Source organism: Nerophis lumbriciformis, linkage group LG11 (genome assembly GCF_033978685.3).
Source record: "Nerophis lumbriciformis linkage group LG11, RoL_Nlum_v2.1, whole genome shotgun sequence".
NCBI lineage: Eukaryota > Metazoa > Chordata > Actinopteri > Syngnathiformes > Syngnathidae > Nerophis > Nerophis lumbriciformis.
This window is the reverse complement of record NC_084558.2, coordinates 54,625,218-54,643,327: the sequence shown is the minus strand read 5'-3', so window position 1 is coordinate 54,643,327 and position 18,110 is coordinate 54,625,218. Positions and strand designations below refer to the sequence as shown.

Sequence of the window (18,110 nt, the reverse complement as noted above, 5' to 3'; positions counted from 1 at the left end):
CCACTTAGCTCTCAGGCTGAAGGGGATGTTGGAGGCTTCATGTTCCATCTGAGGTACTTGCTTTACAAAGTGGAGCGGTGTCTGGTAACAATAGAGGAGGGATATCCTGAATAGAGATGAATCACACCCTGCAGTCACACAGCATGTTTATTCTAGCCATTTACCTAAGCTTTAAATCAACAGTCTGCTTTGATTTTCCATCATTTACTTGCTGGAAAAGATTCTGACTTTAGCGGTTGTCTCCTAACTTGTTCCACCAAAGGATATTCTTGTCATTCACTTTTCTTTCTTTTCAATGTGAGTGTTTCCCCTACCAATGTTTACTAGTGGTGGCCCGCCATCAGAGGTGGGTAGAGTAGCCACAAATCGTACTGTTACTTTAGAGATTTATTACTCAAGTAAAAGTAAGGAGTAGTCACCCAAATATTTACTTGAGTAAAAGTAAAAAGTATGTTGTGAAAAAACTACTCAAGTACTGAGTAACTGATGAGTAACATACACACACATATATATATATATACCGTATTTTCCGCACCATAAGGCGCCCTGGGTTATAAGCCGCGCCTTCAATGAACGGCATATTTCAAAACTTTGTCCACCTATAAGCCGCCCCGTGTTGTAAGCCGCATCTAACTGCGCTAAAGGAATGTCAAAAAAACAGTCAGATAGGTCAGTCAAACTTTAATAATATATTAAAACCAGCGTGATGTGGGCGCGCATGGAGTCGTATATCAACATGGACAGAGCTGCGTGAAAAAAGCCACCCGGCCTCTTCGCGTAAACTTAAACTTACCTTAACCACTCGCTCATCTTTTCTTCATCCATCCCTTCGAGTTAGCTTTTATGATGACGCCGGCTGGAAAGGTCTCTTTTGGCAAGGTCTTCCTTTTGAATATCACCATGGGTGGAAGTTTCTGGCCATTAGCATGGCAAGCTAGAACCACAGTGAAGGATGACTTCTCATTCCCTGTGGTGCGAATATTCACCGTACGTGCTCCCGTTGTATCCACAGTGCGGTTCACAGGAATATCAGTTGCTGTGAAATAGTAATCCGTGTGCGGATGGAGAGATTGCGTCTTTTCATGAACCGGATCCCTGTCGCTTAGTAGGAGCCATTTTGTGGTCTTTACAGATGTAAACACACAAAGGAAATGAAACGTACGGTAATATCCGCGCGCTTTTTCTTCTTCTACGCGGGCGGGTGGTTGCTTACAGTAGAAGAAGAAGCGCTTCCTGTTCTATGGGGGCGGGTGCTTACCTTGGCGGTTGCTTGCGTAGAAGAAGAAGCGCTTCCTGTTCTCCCGGGAAAAAAGATGGCGGCTGTTTACCGAAGTTGCGAGTCCGAAACTTTATGAAAATGAATCTTAATATTAATCCATATATAAAGCGCACCGGGTTATAAGGCGCACTGTCAGCTTTTGAGAAAATTTGTGGTTTTTAGGTGCGCCTTATAGTGCGGAAAATACGGTGTATATATATATATACACACACATATATATATATATATATATATATATATATATATATATATATATATATATATATATATACACATATATATACATACTTTGATATATACAGTATATAATTTATATTTATTTATTTTGCCCTTTTTGTTTACATGTTAAAGGTGTTTTAATGAATATACATGCATGTTTAACACATATAGATTCCTTTCTTTCATGAAAACAAGAATATAAGTTGGTGTATTACCTGATTCTGATGACTTGCATTGATTGTAATCAGACAGTAGTGATGATAACGTCCACGTATTCAAATGGAGGAGAAAAAAAGTTCCTCCTTTCTGTCTAATACCACATGAAAGTGGTTGGTTTTTGGCTTCTTATTTGTCCAGCTTCCATATTCGTTTTTATACACTTTACAAGAAATACATTGGCGGCAAACTCCGTAGCTTGCTAGCTTGTTTGCGCTGGCTTTCGGAGACTCTTATTTTGAAAGCGCAGGCGCGATGGAGCGGCACTTTTATTGTGAAGACAGGAACTGTGCAGTCAGTCTTTAGGCTTTTGACGGGATGTACGGTTGAAATAAAAAATGGTCTTTTTTCCTTCACACTTTTGATTGAGTGATTGAAACTTTTATTAGTAGATTGCACAGTACAGTACATATTCCGTACGATTGACCACTAAATGGTAACACCCCAATACGTTTTTCAACTTGGTCATGTGACCACCTGGCTCTGTTTGATTGGTCCAACGTCACCAGTGACTGCATCTGATTGGTGGAACGGAGTCAACGTCACCAGTGACTGTATTTGTTGAAACGCAGGCACTATGAAGGTCTGTCTGACAGACCAAAACAAACAAAGCGTGCATTAACAGATGGATAAAAATTAGTAGCGAGTAGCGAGCTGAATGTAGATAAAAGTAGCGGAGTAAAAGTAGCGTTTCTTCTCTATAAATATACTCAAGTAAAAGTAAAAGTATGTTGCATTAAAACTACTCTTAGAAGTACAATTTATCCCAAAAGTTACTCAAGTAGATGTAACGGAGTAAATGTAGCGCGTTACTACCCACCTCTGCCCGCCATCAATACATTTCAATTGCCACAATTACATTTTTTCACTCATAAACACATTATAATGTATCAAGCACCTGGTCTGCCAGGGAATAAGAAGATGTCGCAGTCGGGACCTGATTTGCCTTTTGCCGTTAGGAGTGTGAAACTTTGGGCACCGAATGATTAGTTACGATTCCAATTCCTGGGGAGACCATTCCATTCAGAATCGATTCTCGATTCAACACAATTCTCGATTCAAACCGATTATCACCATGCGTTGCAGTATTTGGTGTGATAATTGTGATTGGAACTTTTTAAAAGAGGTTACGGGTTAGAAAAGCTACTTCTGCTTGCATGGTATGACCTAAGAAATAATGTTTAAAAATGCCTTGTCCAGCTGTTTACTGACATATGTGAAGTGAAGTCAATTATATTTATACATACCTGCCAACTACTCCGGTTTTCCCGTAATTAGTACGGTTTTCATCAACCTATTCCGGGTTACGGTTGCAGTTATAAAAAATACGGTTTTTCATTAATTAAAAAAAATATATTTTTTAAAAAGTTTTATTCACGAAATCGCGTAACAACAATGACAATCGACACTGCTTCCCGTAACTTCCTATCGAGCCATTCCGAATGCCATGTGCGAGGCTATTTATAGCACCGCTGCCAAGCACGAGGCACCAGTTGCCGTTGTTTCCAAACGAGCGAACGATCATGAAATCAGCCGGAGAAAAATCGCAAACGAGTCTTAAACCGAAAAGAAAACTGCAGTCATTCCGTGAAGAATATTCAAAAGCCTACCGTATTTTCCGCACTATTAGCCGCACCTAAAAACCACAAATTTACTCAAAAGCTGACAGTGCATGACTGCGAACGGCGTGGGAACAATGGATGACCGAAGGCGAACACACATTCACTAAGACAGGGAGACAGCGCCGGACGACATACGCCAACATCTGCCAGTGGATCGTAAATGCCTGGGCGGATATTTCGGTCTCAACTGTGGTCCGAGCTTTCCGGAAGGCAGGATTCACGGAACTGCTGGAAAAACAACAGCGACACTGACTCCGATGACTTCGACGAGACGGAGCCGGCCATTTTGGATCCCGTAATTCGCCCAACGTTTTAATTCGGACACCGTAGGAGAAGAATTCGAGGGATTTATGAATGAAGAATAACTTCAGAAAGTGAGTGTTATGTTTATTTTGTGTGTTGTGACATTAACGTTCGAGCAACATTATGTTGCTATTGCTCTGCACTATTTTGAATTTTACTATGTTTGTGATTGCACATTTGCGTACATTTTGGGACAGAGTTGTTAGAACGCTGGTTTTTAATATATTATTAAAGTTTAACTGACCTATCTGACTGTTTTTTTGACATTCCCTGTAGCGCAGTTAGATGCGGCTTATAACACGGGGCGGGGCGGCTTATAGGTGGACAAAGTTTTGAAATATGCCGTTCATTGAAGGCGCGGCTTATAACACGGGGCGGCTTATGGTGCGGAAAATACGGTATCCGGGAATAATTATCCGTTCCAAAAAGGGTGAAAACTACGCGAATTGCACCTTGTGCAGACAAGATTTTTCGATCGGACACGGAGGAATTAGCGATGTAAAAGACCACGTTGGGACAAAAAAACACAAGTCTAATGCCGTTGTTGTACCGAAATCTGTTACCCATCGGAATTTGTAACTCCAGGGGGCGATGTTCCCATGACGTTTGTTTGATGGTTAAACGGCAAGCCCAAAGAGGAGAAGAAGAAGAACGCTTGCGTAAATGGCGTAAACTATCCTTAATGCTGAAACGTCAGTTGTCAGAATTTCAGCATTAATAAATGACACATATTCTGGAAATCAATGACTTGCTTTCATTATTGTTTAGTACTGTTTTACCATTTGTTTACTGTAAAAAGTGTTTATACTTTCAATGAACAAATTGAAGTCTTGTGAAAGGTTGACAGGATAACTGGCATTAACTGTCAAAATAATGTCAAACTATTGAAGTTAGCTTACAGAATAAACATGTCAATCAACCCATATGATTTTTGCTGTAATATTTTTGTTTTGAAAAGTCACTGTGACTGATAGAAAAGTGATGGTTTTAGCAACATTTTAACCTGTCTGAATGCAATCAATCATTTTGCGTCGGGGGGCGCAGGAACCCCCCACCAGGACTTTGTCCTGGACCTACCGGGCCCTGCGGCCCCTGGACCCTGGCTACTAGGTTTTTCTGATTTCAAAAGTTGGCAGGTATGTTTATATAGCGCTTTTGTCTAGTGACTCAAAGCGCTTTTACATAGTGAAAGCCAATATCTAAGTTCCATTTGAAGCAGCGTGGGTGGCACTGGGAGCAGGTGGGTAAAACAACGTGTCTTGCCCAAGGACGCAACGGCACTGACTAGAATGGCGGAAGCGGGGATCGAACCTGGAACCCTCAAGTTGCTGGCACGGCCACTCTACCAACCGAGCTATACCGCCCCATACACATATACTATTCATAATTCATTAACTTTTAATGAAAATAAATATCGGTTATCGGCTTCTTTGACTACTAATAATCAGTATCGGTCCTAAAAAAACATATCAATCGATCTCTAAGTAAAAAAATCATCATTTGAAGTCTTTTCTTTTGAATATGGCCCTAGTCCTCCTTCACAATGTTTAATTGTACATGGCAAATATTCCCTCGGCCATGTTTCTTTCACCCGTCACATGACCGCTATTTTTAGGGCCCGCATGTCCCATTGCATAAGGACTCCCAAAGGGACATAAGGACCTATTGAATTTCTAAGGTTTTTATTATTATTCTTCCGCAACTTTGCGCTGTAATTTGACCCCCTTAACATACTTCAAAACTCACCAAATTTTACACACACATCAGTAATATACGGCAAAACCTCAAAACTCAAAATTGCGCTCTAGCGCCCCCTACAAAAAAAAAAAAGCTAGACTGCCTGTAACTCCCACTAGGAAGGTCAGAGAGACATGAAACAAAAACCTTTATGTAGGTGTGACTTAGACCTAGATTTCATAATAGTATATTCTCGGGCAAAAATCAACAGGAAGTTGGCAATTCCCCCTTCAAGACAAAAAAGTACTAAAAACAGTAACTTTTGCCTCTTTGAGCTGTATTTTTACCCCCTTAACATGCTTCAAAACTCACCAAACTGAACACACACATCAGGACTGGCAAATATTGCGATCTAAAAAAAAAACCTAACCCCAAATCTCAAAATTGCGCTCTACTGCAATTTTTTAATAAAACGCAAAACAAACTGCTTCTCGGAAGAAAAAAATTACAAAACTGCCTGTAACTCTCCCTGGGAAGGTCGGAGAGACATGAAACAAAAACCTCTATGTAGGTCTCACTTAGACCTACATTTCATAAATTGACAACCCCCAGCAAAAATCAACAGGAAGTTTGCTATTCCCCCTTCAAAACAATTTTTTTGTAAAAACCGGTCACCTTCCTTCAAAAACTATCTCCTCTGAGCGCGTTTGTCGTTTCGGCTTCAAACTAACACAGGAGAGAGATTAAACCCTTGTGTATAAAATAACAGAACAGCGTTTTAATACCTGCACCGGTTTTTATTTTATGACCCTTCAAAGACCCGCTGCGCTGATGCTGCTGCGCTGCTGTTTTTTTAAGATGGCTGCTTAAAAGCAGGAAGCACCAACGTGCCCACACAATGCAGACAAGGTAGGTACACTAGACAAAAGTCTTGGGACACTTCAGACTAAAAGTAGACAAAAGTATTGGGACACTTAGGACTAGCACCTGCCAAATACGCGGGCCCGACCAACGCTGCTTGCAGCTTTAATTTTCTTTGTTTTTGTTTTATTTCTCCACAGGAAATGGACTCTTTATTCTTGCCTCCCTTTCACTTTCTGCAGCTTCTTCTGTAGTAACGATGCTAAATGCTAGGCTAGCTCCTTCATTCCTTCACTTTGGACGCAATCTGTTTGAGCCAAGGTTATTCCTTCTTACATCTTTGATGACCTCCTCTCCTTGTCTCCTCCTATCTCCTCTGTGCTTCTGCGTCTCCATCGCTGTTTGTTCACATCCATTTCTTCTCTGGCCATCATCATCGTCCTCACCTGCAGAGGTTTGAAGGTTTCCGTAACGACAAGACCATGCCTTCCAGCTTGGAGCCGTCGAGCAGCGGGGCGGCGGCGGACGGAGCGCTGGCGACAAACCACCTCAGGTTGTTTGAGCACACTTTACACACACAAACCATGGATTTATTGTTATCAATTCATATTCATAGAACAGCATTTGAGTTTCAACATGGTATGAAATAGGATCAACTTTGACGACGATATACTTGTATGCTATGTTTGCATGGCATAAGTATTTTAATATTGGTTGATATCGATCATTATTGATGTTTTTTAAGACCTATGGAACATTTGTTTGATTTTAAATGTAACCTTCCTCTGATTTATAATCCCTCAACTATCAAAATGTCAACACAAGCATGGAAAACAAACAATGTCAACAACATGTTAAAATCACACTGAACACTTAATAATAAGGAACATGTAAGGAATGAGTCTTAAAGTGGAAGAAAATAGTGCAAAGTGTGAAAATGTAAGCATAGAAAAACATGAGAAGAACTATTTTCTGCAGGTTTGGTGCTCAGAAATAACGTCTGTGTAACATGAATTTGCCCTGTCATTCTTATTCAACTATGGAAATTAATTTTTGTTATGCAGTAATTATTAACATTTTAGGATTATATCGGTTGATATTGATAATTATTGATATTTTTAAGACCTATGGAAAATAAGGAGCAGGAGAAAAATATATTTGATTTGAAATGTAACCTTCCTCTGATTTATAATCCCTCAACTATCAAGGCAGAAAGGAAATGTCAACACAAGCATGGAAAACAATGTCAACAACATGTTAAAATCACACTGAACACTTAATAATAAGCTCTTAAAATGAAGGAACATGTAAGGAATGAGTCTTAAAGTGGAAGAAAATAGTGCAAAGTGTGAAAATGTAAACATAGAGAAACATAAGAAGAACTATTTTCTGCAGGTTGAGTGCTCAGAAATAACGTCTGTGTAACATGAATTTGCCCTGTCATTCTTATTCAACTATGGAAATTAATTTTTGTTATGCAGTAATTATTCAAATTTTAGGATTATATCGGTTGATATTGATAATTATTGATATTTTTAAGACCTATGGAAAATAAGGAGTAGGAGAAAAATATATTTGATTTGAAATGTAACCTTCCTCTGATTTATAATCCCTCAACTATCAAGGCAGAAAGGAAATGTCAACACAAGCATGGAAAACAATGTCAACAACATGTTAAAGTCACACTGAACACCTAATAATAAGCTCTTAAAATGAAGGAACATGTAAGGAATGAGTCTTAAAGTGGAAGAAAATAGTGCAAAATGTGAAAATGTAAACATAGAGAAACATGAGAAGAACTATTTTCTGCAGGTTTGGTGCTCAGAAATAACGTCTGTGTAACATGAATTTGCCCTGTCATTCTTATTCAACTATGGAAATTAATTGTTGTTATGCAGTAATTATTAACATTTTAGGATTATATCAGTTGATATTGATAATTATTGATATTTTTAAGACCTATGGAAAATAAGGAGCAAGAGAAAAATATATTTGATTTGAAATGTAACTTCCTCTGATTGTAATCCCTCAACTATCAAGGCAGAAAGGAAATGTCAACACAAGCATGGAAAACAATGTCAACAACATGTTAAAGTCACACTGAACACTTAATAATAAGCTCTTAAAATGAAGGAACATGTAAGGAATGAGTCTTAAAGTGGAAGAAAATAGTGTAAAGTGTGAAAATGTAAACATAGAGAAACATGAGAAGAACTATTTTCTGCAGGTTGAGTGCTCAGAAATAACGTCTGTGTAACATGAATTTGCCCTGTCATTCTTATTCAACTATGGAAATTAATTTTTGTTATGCAGTAATTATTCAAATTTTAGGATTATATCGGTTGATATTGATAATTATTGATATTTTTAAGACCTATGGAAAATAAGGAGCAAGAGAAAAATATATTTGATTTTAAATGTAATCTTCCTCTGATTTATAATCCCTCAACTATCAAGGCAGAAAGAAAATGTCAACACAAGCATGGAAAACAATGTCAACAACATGTTAAAATCACACTGAACACCTAATAATAAGCTCTTAAAGTGAAGGAATATGTAAAGAAAATAGTGCAAAGTGGGAAAATGTAAACATAGAGAAACATAAGAAGAACTATTTTCTGCAGGTTGAGTGCTCAGAAATAACGTCTGTGTAACATGAATTTGCCCTGTCATTCTTATTCAACTATGGAAATTAATATTTGTTATGCAGTTATTATTCAAATTTTAGGATTATATCGGTTGATATTGATAATTATTGATATTTTTAAGACCTATGGAAAATAAAGAGCAGGAGAAAAATATATTTGATTTGAAATGTAACCTTCCTCTGATTTATAATCCCTCAACTATCAAGGCAGAAAGGAAATGTCAACACAAGCATGGAAAACAAACAATGTCAACAACATGTTAAAATCACACTGAACACTTAATAATAAGCTCTTAAAATGAAGGAATATGTAAGGAATGAGTCTTAAAGTGGAAGAAAATAGTGCAAAGTGTGAAAATGTAAACATAGAGAAACATGAGAAGAACTATTTTCTGCAGGTTGAGTGCTCAGAAATAACGTCTGTGTAACATGAATTTGCCCTGTCATTCTTATTCAACTATGGAAATTCATTTTTGTTATGCAGTAATTATTCCAATTTTAGGATTATATCGGTTGATATTGATAATTATTGATATTTTTATGACCTATGGAAAATAAGGAGCAAGAGAAAAATATATTTGATTTTAAATTTAACTTCCTCTGATTGTAATCCCTCAACTATCAAGGCAGAAAGGAAATGTCAACACAAGCATGGAAAACAAACAATGTCAACAACATGTTAAAGTCACACTGAACACTTAATAATAAGCTCTTAATAATAAGGAACATGTAAGGAATGAGTCTTAAAGTGGAAGAAAATAGTGCAAAGTGTGAAAATGTAAACATAGAGAAACATGAGAAGAACTATTTTCTGCAGGTTGAGTGCTCAGAAATAACGTCTGTGTAACATGAATTTGCCCTGTCATTCTTATTCAACTATGGAAATTCATTTTTGTTATGCAGTAATTATTCCAATTTTAGGATTATATCGGTTGATATTGATAATTATTGATATTTTTAAGACCTATGGAAAATAAGGAGCAGGAGAAAAATATATTTGATTTCCTCTGATTTATAATCCCTCAACTATCAAGGCAGAAAGGAAATGTCAACACAAGCATGTGGAAAACACTCAAACAAATATAGTAAAAGCACATTGAACACTTAACAATAAGATGTTAAAATGAAGGTGCGAAAATAAGAAGTATGTCAGAAATGTTTAATAAAGTGTCAGAAAATAGTGCAAAGTGTAAAAATGTAAACATAGAGAAACCCGAACAGAGCTATTTTCTGCAGGTTTATTACTAAGAAATAATTTTAGGTATATATTTTTATATACGATATGAATGTTTTTTGTGAGCAACAAGTATGTGCTCCAATCACTACATCACAAACAAATAAGAAATGATTGGAAACTCAAGACAGCCATGACATTGTGTTCTTTACACGTGTATGTACACTTTTGACCGTGTGTGTGTGTGTGTGTGTGTGTGTGTGTGTGTGTGTGTGTGTGTGTGTGTGTGTGTGTGTGTGTGTGTGTGTGTGTGTGTGTGTGTGTGTGTGTGTGTGTGTGTGTGTGTGTGTGTGTTTAATCGAATTTTAGAAATGAGGAATGGAATTAGAGCTGGCATGAATTGGAATCGCGTTTCGGATATGAGTAAAAAAAAATGATGCACACCTGATATACTTAGCTTTTATTTGTCAGTATAACCTGTAAGACGCCCTAAATAATCTGTGTGGTAGCTCTCTAATTGGTTTTGTTTTTCACTTGCTTGTTGGAATATGGTGAAGAAGAAAGAAGTCATTAGGTGCATTGTCACCTCTTTTCTCTCATATGCACTTTGATGTAGCGTTGACATGTTGACAAGATGACTTTATTTGCATGCGGGGACAAGTGTGCAGAGTGGGAGCTCTCAGAGATGCTGTGCGAGCGTCAAGGGCTCTCCTCGGGGGAGGAAAAAGGCCGTCGCGCGCACTTGGACTCTAGTGTCGCCTTCCAAATGGCTCCCTTCCCCAGGATATAAAAACACTCCCTTCAGCGCCAAGACATCATCTGGCTGCTCTCTCACCTGCGTCCCCCACCACTGTGCACACCTCCATTTACACATACTTATCTTCTTCTCTCTCTCACCTGCGTCCCCCTCCAGTGTGCACACCTCCATTTACACATACTTATCTTCTTCTCTCTCTCACCTGCGTCCCCCACCACTGTGCACACCTCCATTTACACATACTTATCTTCTTCTCTCTCTCACCTGCGTCCCCCACCACTGTGCACACCTCCATTTACACATACTTATCTTCTTGTCCCCCTTCTCTCTCTCACCTGCGTCCCCCTCCACTGTGCACACCTCCATTTATTGTCCCCCTTCTCTCTCTCTCTCTCTCTCTCTCTCTCTCTCTCTCTCTCTCTCTCTCTCTCTCTCTCTCACCTGCGTCCCCCACCAGTGTGCACACCTCCATTTATACATACTTATCTTCTTGTCCCCCTTCTCTCTCTCTCTCTCTCTCTCTCTCTCTCACCTGCGTCCCCCACCAGTGTGCACACCTCCATTTATACATACTTATCTTCTTGTCCCCCTTCTCTCTCTCTCTCTCTCTCTCTCTCTCACCTGCGTCCCCCTCCAGTGTGCACACCTCTATTTATACATACTTATCTTCTTCTCTCTCTCTCTCTCTCTCTCACCTGCGTCCCCCTCCAGTGTGCACACCTCCATTTACACATACTTATCTTCTTGTCCCCCTTCTCTCTCTCTGTCTCTCTCTCTCTCTCTCTCTCTCTCTCTCTCTCTCTCTCTCTCTCTCTCTCTCTTTCTCTCTCTCACCTGCGTCCCCCTCCAGTGTGCACACCTCCATTTAAACATACTTATCTTCTTGTCCCCCTTCTCTCTCTCTGTCTCTCTCTCTCTCTCTCTCTCTCTCTCTCTCTCTCTCTCTCTTTCTCTCTCTCACCTGCGTCCCCCTCCAGTGTGCACACCTCCATTTAAACATACTTATCTTCTTGTCCCACCCCCCTCTCTCTCTCTCACCTGCGTCCCCCTCCAGTGTGCACACCTCCATTTATACATACTTATCTTCTTGTCCCCCTTCTCTCTCTCTCTCTCTCTCTCTCTCTCACACCTGCGTCCCCCTCCAGCGTGCACACCTCCATTTACACATACTTATCTTCTCCAACTATCTCCCTCTCTCTCCCCGGTCAAGTACGAGCGCCAAGATCCGCGCCATCGAGGCCAAGCTGCAGATGATGGAGGAGAATCCGGACGATGATCTATCAGGACCGTCTGCCTACGTCTACAACAAGCCTCCCGAGAGGAAGCGCTGGGAGCCCTACTCTAAATCTCACAGCAGACCCTTCCGCAGGTTTAGGAGATGACCCCATCCCCCGCCCGCCAAATACTGGCTTTTATTGAGAGACTTTTTGGCCAGCTTGTATGTGCGAGTGTTTACAGCTGGGGTTGTTTGCAGACATGCTAGGGGGCGCTATCACTGCACCTAAACTAGACGAGGGATATTGTAGGTACCCACTTCTCAGGCACCCACCCAGTCCTATGTCAAGTCCGAGCCTGCACTCGCCCGTCACTTCAGCAGCACTGAGAGCAAACTACCTCTCGGCCAGGGGGTGTCCAAAGTGCAGGCCGGGGGGGAATTTGGGCCTGCGGCTTATTTTTTATTGGCCCCCGGCAGATCGTAAAAATAAAATTAATTTATTATTATTGAAATATGTTTGAGGTAGTGCTGTCAATTAATTTTCTAAATCAAATGAATCACACTTAATTTCTTTACATGTCCTTGTCCAGCCACTCAAGCAAATCATATTTTTGATCAAATGCATTCATTATTATTGAGATATGTTATACAAATTGCTGTCAATTATTTTTTTAATCAGATTAATCACACTTTAATTTTTTTAATTTATTTTGTATAACATGTCCTGTCCAGCCACTCAGGCAAGTCATAATAATAATAATAATAATACATTTTATTTGGTATAGCGCTTTTCAGTGTACTCAAAGACGTTTTACAGGATACAAAATTTAAATATAAAACAGTTCAAAGTAATAATATATTGTTCATCACATTGTATCAAATCATATTGTTGATCATATGCTTTTATTAGTATTATTAAGATCTGTTATAGGTATTGCGACCCCATAAGGGACAAGCGGTAGGTAATGGATGGATGGACACATATTGCTGTCAATTATTTTTTCAAATCCGATTAATCACACTTCTAAATTTTTTTAATTTTTTTTATAACATGTCCTGTCCAGTCACTCAGAAAAATCATATTGTTGATAAAATGCTTTTATTATTATTGAAATATGTTACACGTAGTGCTTTAAAAAATCTGATTAATCACATTTTATTTTCAGCCACTCAGAAAAATCATATTGTTGATAAAATGCATTTATTACTATTGACATATGTTATACGTATTGCTGTCAACTATTTTTTTTTAAATCAGATTAATCACACTTAAAACATTTTATTTTTTTTATTTTTATATGTCTTGTCCAGCCACTCAGGTAAATCATATTGTTGATTAAATGCATTTATTATTATTCAGATATATTACACGTAGTGCTTTAAAAAAAACATAAAAAATCAGATCAATCACACATTTGATTTGATTTTGTTTTGTTTTATTTTTATTTTTTTAACATTTCCTGTCCAGCCACTCAGGCAAATCATATTGTTGATGTAGAGGATCTATATCTGCTGTAGACATTTACTTTACCAAAGAGAAGTGTGGGATATTTCTCTTGTCGCTCTACACTTTTGAATTTGGATTAATCATGATTAATCACAAGAATTGCTAGTAGTCGCTCCCTCGCACATTTTTAAATAACTTAAAAATGTTAAATTATTTAGAAAAAAAAGGCACAAATTAAATGGTGTTAGAATAGATTAGAAGGTAAACTAGTCAAATAAATGATATTAATCTGCATATACCCATGATTAATGCAATATTTGTTTGGGATTAATTGCATGAGTTAACTTATTTGTGACAGTCCTAGTTATTAAATTATACCAGTTCTTCTCAAATATTTTCTCTATTGGAAGTAGAAAATAGTTTGCCCCCCTCCACTCTCCACCGCGACTATAAATAGTGTAATTTGTCCATAAAATTGTTGTAAGTACACCTCTGCATAAAATTGTAAGCTTATTACCATTAAAGGAAACAACACAGCGGTCTTTCCTTGTGGTTACAATGAAGCCATTTTAGCCTATATTGACATACAATTATACTTTTTAAATCAGATTAATCGCACTTGAATTTGGATTAATCGTGATTAATCACAAGTATTGCTAGTAGTCGCTCGCTTGCCTGATTTTCATCAACCTAAACAATGAAAATCATCTATAAGACACCCTAGTATTTGGACACAAATTAAATGTTATTGTTAGAAGAGATTAAAAGGTAATCAAGCAAAATAAATGATTAATCTCCATATACCTGGGATTAACGCAATATTTGTGATTAATTGCATGAGTTAACTCGATATTTCTGACAGCACAAGTAATGAGATGATTATTTGCTGTGTCAGCTACAACACAAAGCTAACGTGGATGTTTTGTTCAGCTATCTTGGCGTGTATTGACATACAATTACATTTTTTAACTCTGATTGAATTGGGATTAATCGTGATTAATCACAAGTATTGCTTGTAATCGCTCACTTGCCTGATCTTAATCAACTTAAAAAATGTCAATCATTTATAAAACACCCGAGTATTTGGACACAAATTAAATGTTATTGTTAGAAGAGATAAAAAGGTAAACAAGCAAAATAAATGATTAATCTGCATACACCTGTGATTAACGCAATATTTGTGATCAATTGCATTAGTTAACTCGATATTTCTGACAGCACAAGTAATACGATAACTAATTTCCTACAACACAAAGCTAACGTGGATGTTTTGTCCAGCTAGCTTAGCACATATTGACATAAACTGCTTTCATTTGAGCATCTTTAACGCACAAAGTGTATCAAAGCCATCTTTCTTTATTTCATGAGCGCGGCCCTCGCTGCTGGTAAAAAGTTTGGACACCCCCGCTCTGGGTAATGTTGCAATTTTCCACTGACTCCAAACAACGCTCCAACGTAAGTAAAGTAAGGCTCCGCTTTTCCGAAAATGCGCTAGCTTGATGCTAATTTACATTGGCTTTGCTATTGACATGCTACTGATTAGCATTAGTGATGTCACATCCAAATTAGTCAGTGAAAACTACAACGGAGATGCACGTTGCAATCGAACTGTGTAATAAGTACAATACTTACAGTATTAACACTTTTTAGGGCTCAACAAAAAAAACAAATGAAATGAAAGTCGGATTAAAATGTGTTGTGTTCTTCTTAGCCTGAATGCCTTTTCCTTGTTGGACATAATGAAGTTTAGCGTATTTGTTACTGTGAGCACGCTGCAAACAGCCCCTTCAGTGAGTGTTGATTGTATTTATTATTTGTCATGTGCAGTATTTAGTATTCACACACCAACAACATATCTTTCTAGGGATGCTTGTCATGTTTTCAGAGGTTCCACAATTGTTTTTTCAATTAAACTTCATTTCATCTCTTATTGGAAAACTGAATGCTGCTTTATATTCCAACCTGTGTCATCAAGCATACATATATACATATATATATATATATGTATAATGTATAATGTATATATATATATATATAATGTATATGTATGTATATATATGTATGTATACATATATATGTATTTATATATATATGTATATATACTGTATATGTATGTATATATATATATAAAAATATATATATTACGACTGCAACAACTAATCGATTAAACATACATACACATATATATTTATATATATATATATATATATATATATATATTAGGTCTGCAACAACTAATCGATTATAAAAATAGTTGGCGATTAATTTAGTCATCGATTCGTTGGATCTATGCTATGCCCATGCACTGAGGCATTTTTTTAATTTTATTTTTTTAATAAACCTTTATTTATAAACTGCAACATTTACAAACAGCTGAGAAACAATAATCAAAATAAGTATGGTCCCAGTATGCTGTTTTCCCCCCCAATAAAATACTGGAAAGGATAGAAATGTAGTTTGTCTCTTTCATCCGATTATTAATCGATTCATCGAAGTAATAATCAACAGATTAATTGATTATCAAATTAGTTGTTAGTTGCAGCCCTAATATATATATATATATATGTATGTATGTATGTATGTATGTATGTATGTATGTATGCATACATACATACATATATACATACATACATACATACATGTATGTATGTGTACATGTATGTATGTATACATGTACACATACATACATACATGTATGTATGTATGTATGTATGTTTGTATATAGATAGATAGTACTTTATTTATACATATATGTATGAATATATATAAATGTATGTATATATATATATGTGTATGTATATATATATATATATGTATATATATGTATGTATATATATATATGTGTATGTATATATATATGTATATATATGTATGTATGTATATGTATATACATATATATGTGTATGTATATATATATATATGTATATACATATATATATGTATGTATATGTATATACATATATATATATATGTATATATATATATATGTGTGTGTGTGTGTGTGTGTGTGTGTGTGTGTATATATATATATATATATATATATGTATATGTATGTATAGGTATATATATATATATATGTGTGTGTGTATATATATATATGTTTATATATATATAAATATATGTGTATATATGTATGTATATATCTATGTATGTATACTTATGTGTGTATATATATACACATATGTATACATTATATATATAATGTATGTATGTATGTATACATTATATATATAATGTATGTATGTATGTATGTATATATATATATATATATATATATATATATATATATATATATATATATATATATATATATATATATGCATATATATATATATATATATATATATATATATGCATATATATAGGGCAGCATGGTGCGACAGGGGTTAGTGTATGTGCCTCACAATACGAAGGTCCTGAGTAGTCGTGAGTTCAATCCCGGCCTCGGGATCTTTGTGTGAATGTTGTCTATCTGTGTTGGCCCCCGCGACCGCAAATAGGGACAAGCGGTAGAAGATGGATGGATATATATATATATATATGTGTGTGTGTGTGTGTGTGTGTGTGTGTGTGTGTGTATTACTATTATTGCAGCAGTATAATAATACAAAACAGATTATCAAAAATGTTATTATTATTCGTTATATTTGTGTAAGAATGATGTGCTTTTTGTGTGTGCACAATTTAAAAGAATTGTTTTAGTGAAGGAATGTCAAATGTATTTATTCATTTATTATTAAAATATTTGGTATTTGCAGAGTCAACTTTCAGAACTGTTTTTTTTTTTTACCCCTTCAAAATGTTGAGTCCAAATGCAGCACTCGCTCTTAATTGTGTTGGAGGGAAATACGAGTTGTTTATTGACTCTTTTCTCGGTCAACATGTTTCATTGTTCTTTTATTTCCCGGCCCAATGACGCGGGAGAAACTCGCTTTAGTCCGGGAAATGTTTGCAATGTTGGCGGCCACCTCAGCTGCAAATATCCGCTGGCAGGAGGAAAAAAAAAAAGATCTTTTCTGGCTGGCTCTTTGTTTTGCTGCAAGCGTGCAGCAGAAGAAAGGCCCTTTGCTAACCTTCCTTTTCCTTCCTTCCTTCCCTCCTCCCTTCCTTCCATTCCTTCCCTCCTTCCCTCCTTCTCTCCTTTCCTCCTTCCCTACCTTCCCTTCCTTCCCTCCTCCCCTCCTTCCCTCCTTCCATTCCTTGCCTCCTTCCCTCCTCCTTTCCTTCCCTCCTTGCCTCATTCCCTCCTCCTTTCCTTCCATTCCTTCCCTCCTTCCCTCCTTCCATTCCGTCCCTCCGTCCCTCCTTCCCTCCTTCCCTCCTTCCTTCCTTCCCTCCTCCCCTCCTCCCTCTCTCCTCCGCACGGTGTCCAGAAAGAAGCGTTGCAGTCCCCGCAGACAAGCAACATTAAGTCCATCCCAGCAGAAGGAGGAGAGTCTAGTCATGCATGTTGGTTAGTTGTCTCTTCAAAGTTCACATCTCTCGCACCACGCAACCACCGAGAAGGACGCGGAGAGAGGAGAAGATTTGTCGGGCAGAGGAGCGCTCCAAGGCCGGGGAAGGATCTACCATCAAAAAAAAAGTTGCAAGACCTCCATGCGAGCGGCGGATAACCGGAGCTCCGCTGGCCGGCCGTCGACGACTTCACCCCGGCTTGAGTGCTGCCGCTGACTCGGGCGGAGGCTCCGGAGG

General features: G+C 37.4%; 1 protein-coding gene across 2 annotated transcripts in view; it reads left to right on the top strand.

Annotated features, from left to right (window-relative positions):
• Positions 1–12,549, top strand: part of rbm18 (RNA binding motif protein 18) — a 35,804-nt gene extending 23,255 nt beyond the window's left edge. For both annotated transcript variants that reach the window (XM_061966378.1, XM_061966377.1), the window contains exons 5-6: positions 6,630–6,730; positions 11,966–12,549. In XM_061966378.1, coding sequence (XP_061822362.1) covers positions 6,630–6,730; positions 11,966–12,137 — 273 coding nt within the window. In that variant the 3' untranslated portion in view covers positions 12,138–12,549. The remainder of the gene's footprint in view (positions 1–6,629; positions 6,731–11,965) is intronic.
• Positions 12,550–18,110: the final 5,561 nt, after the last annotated feature.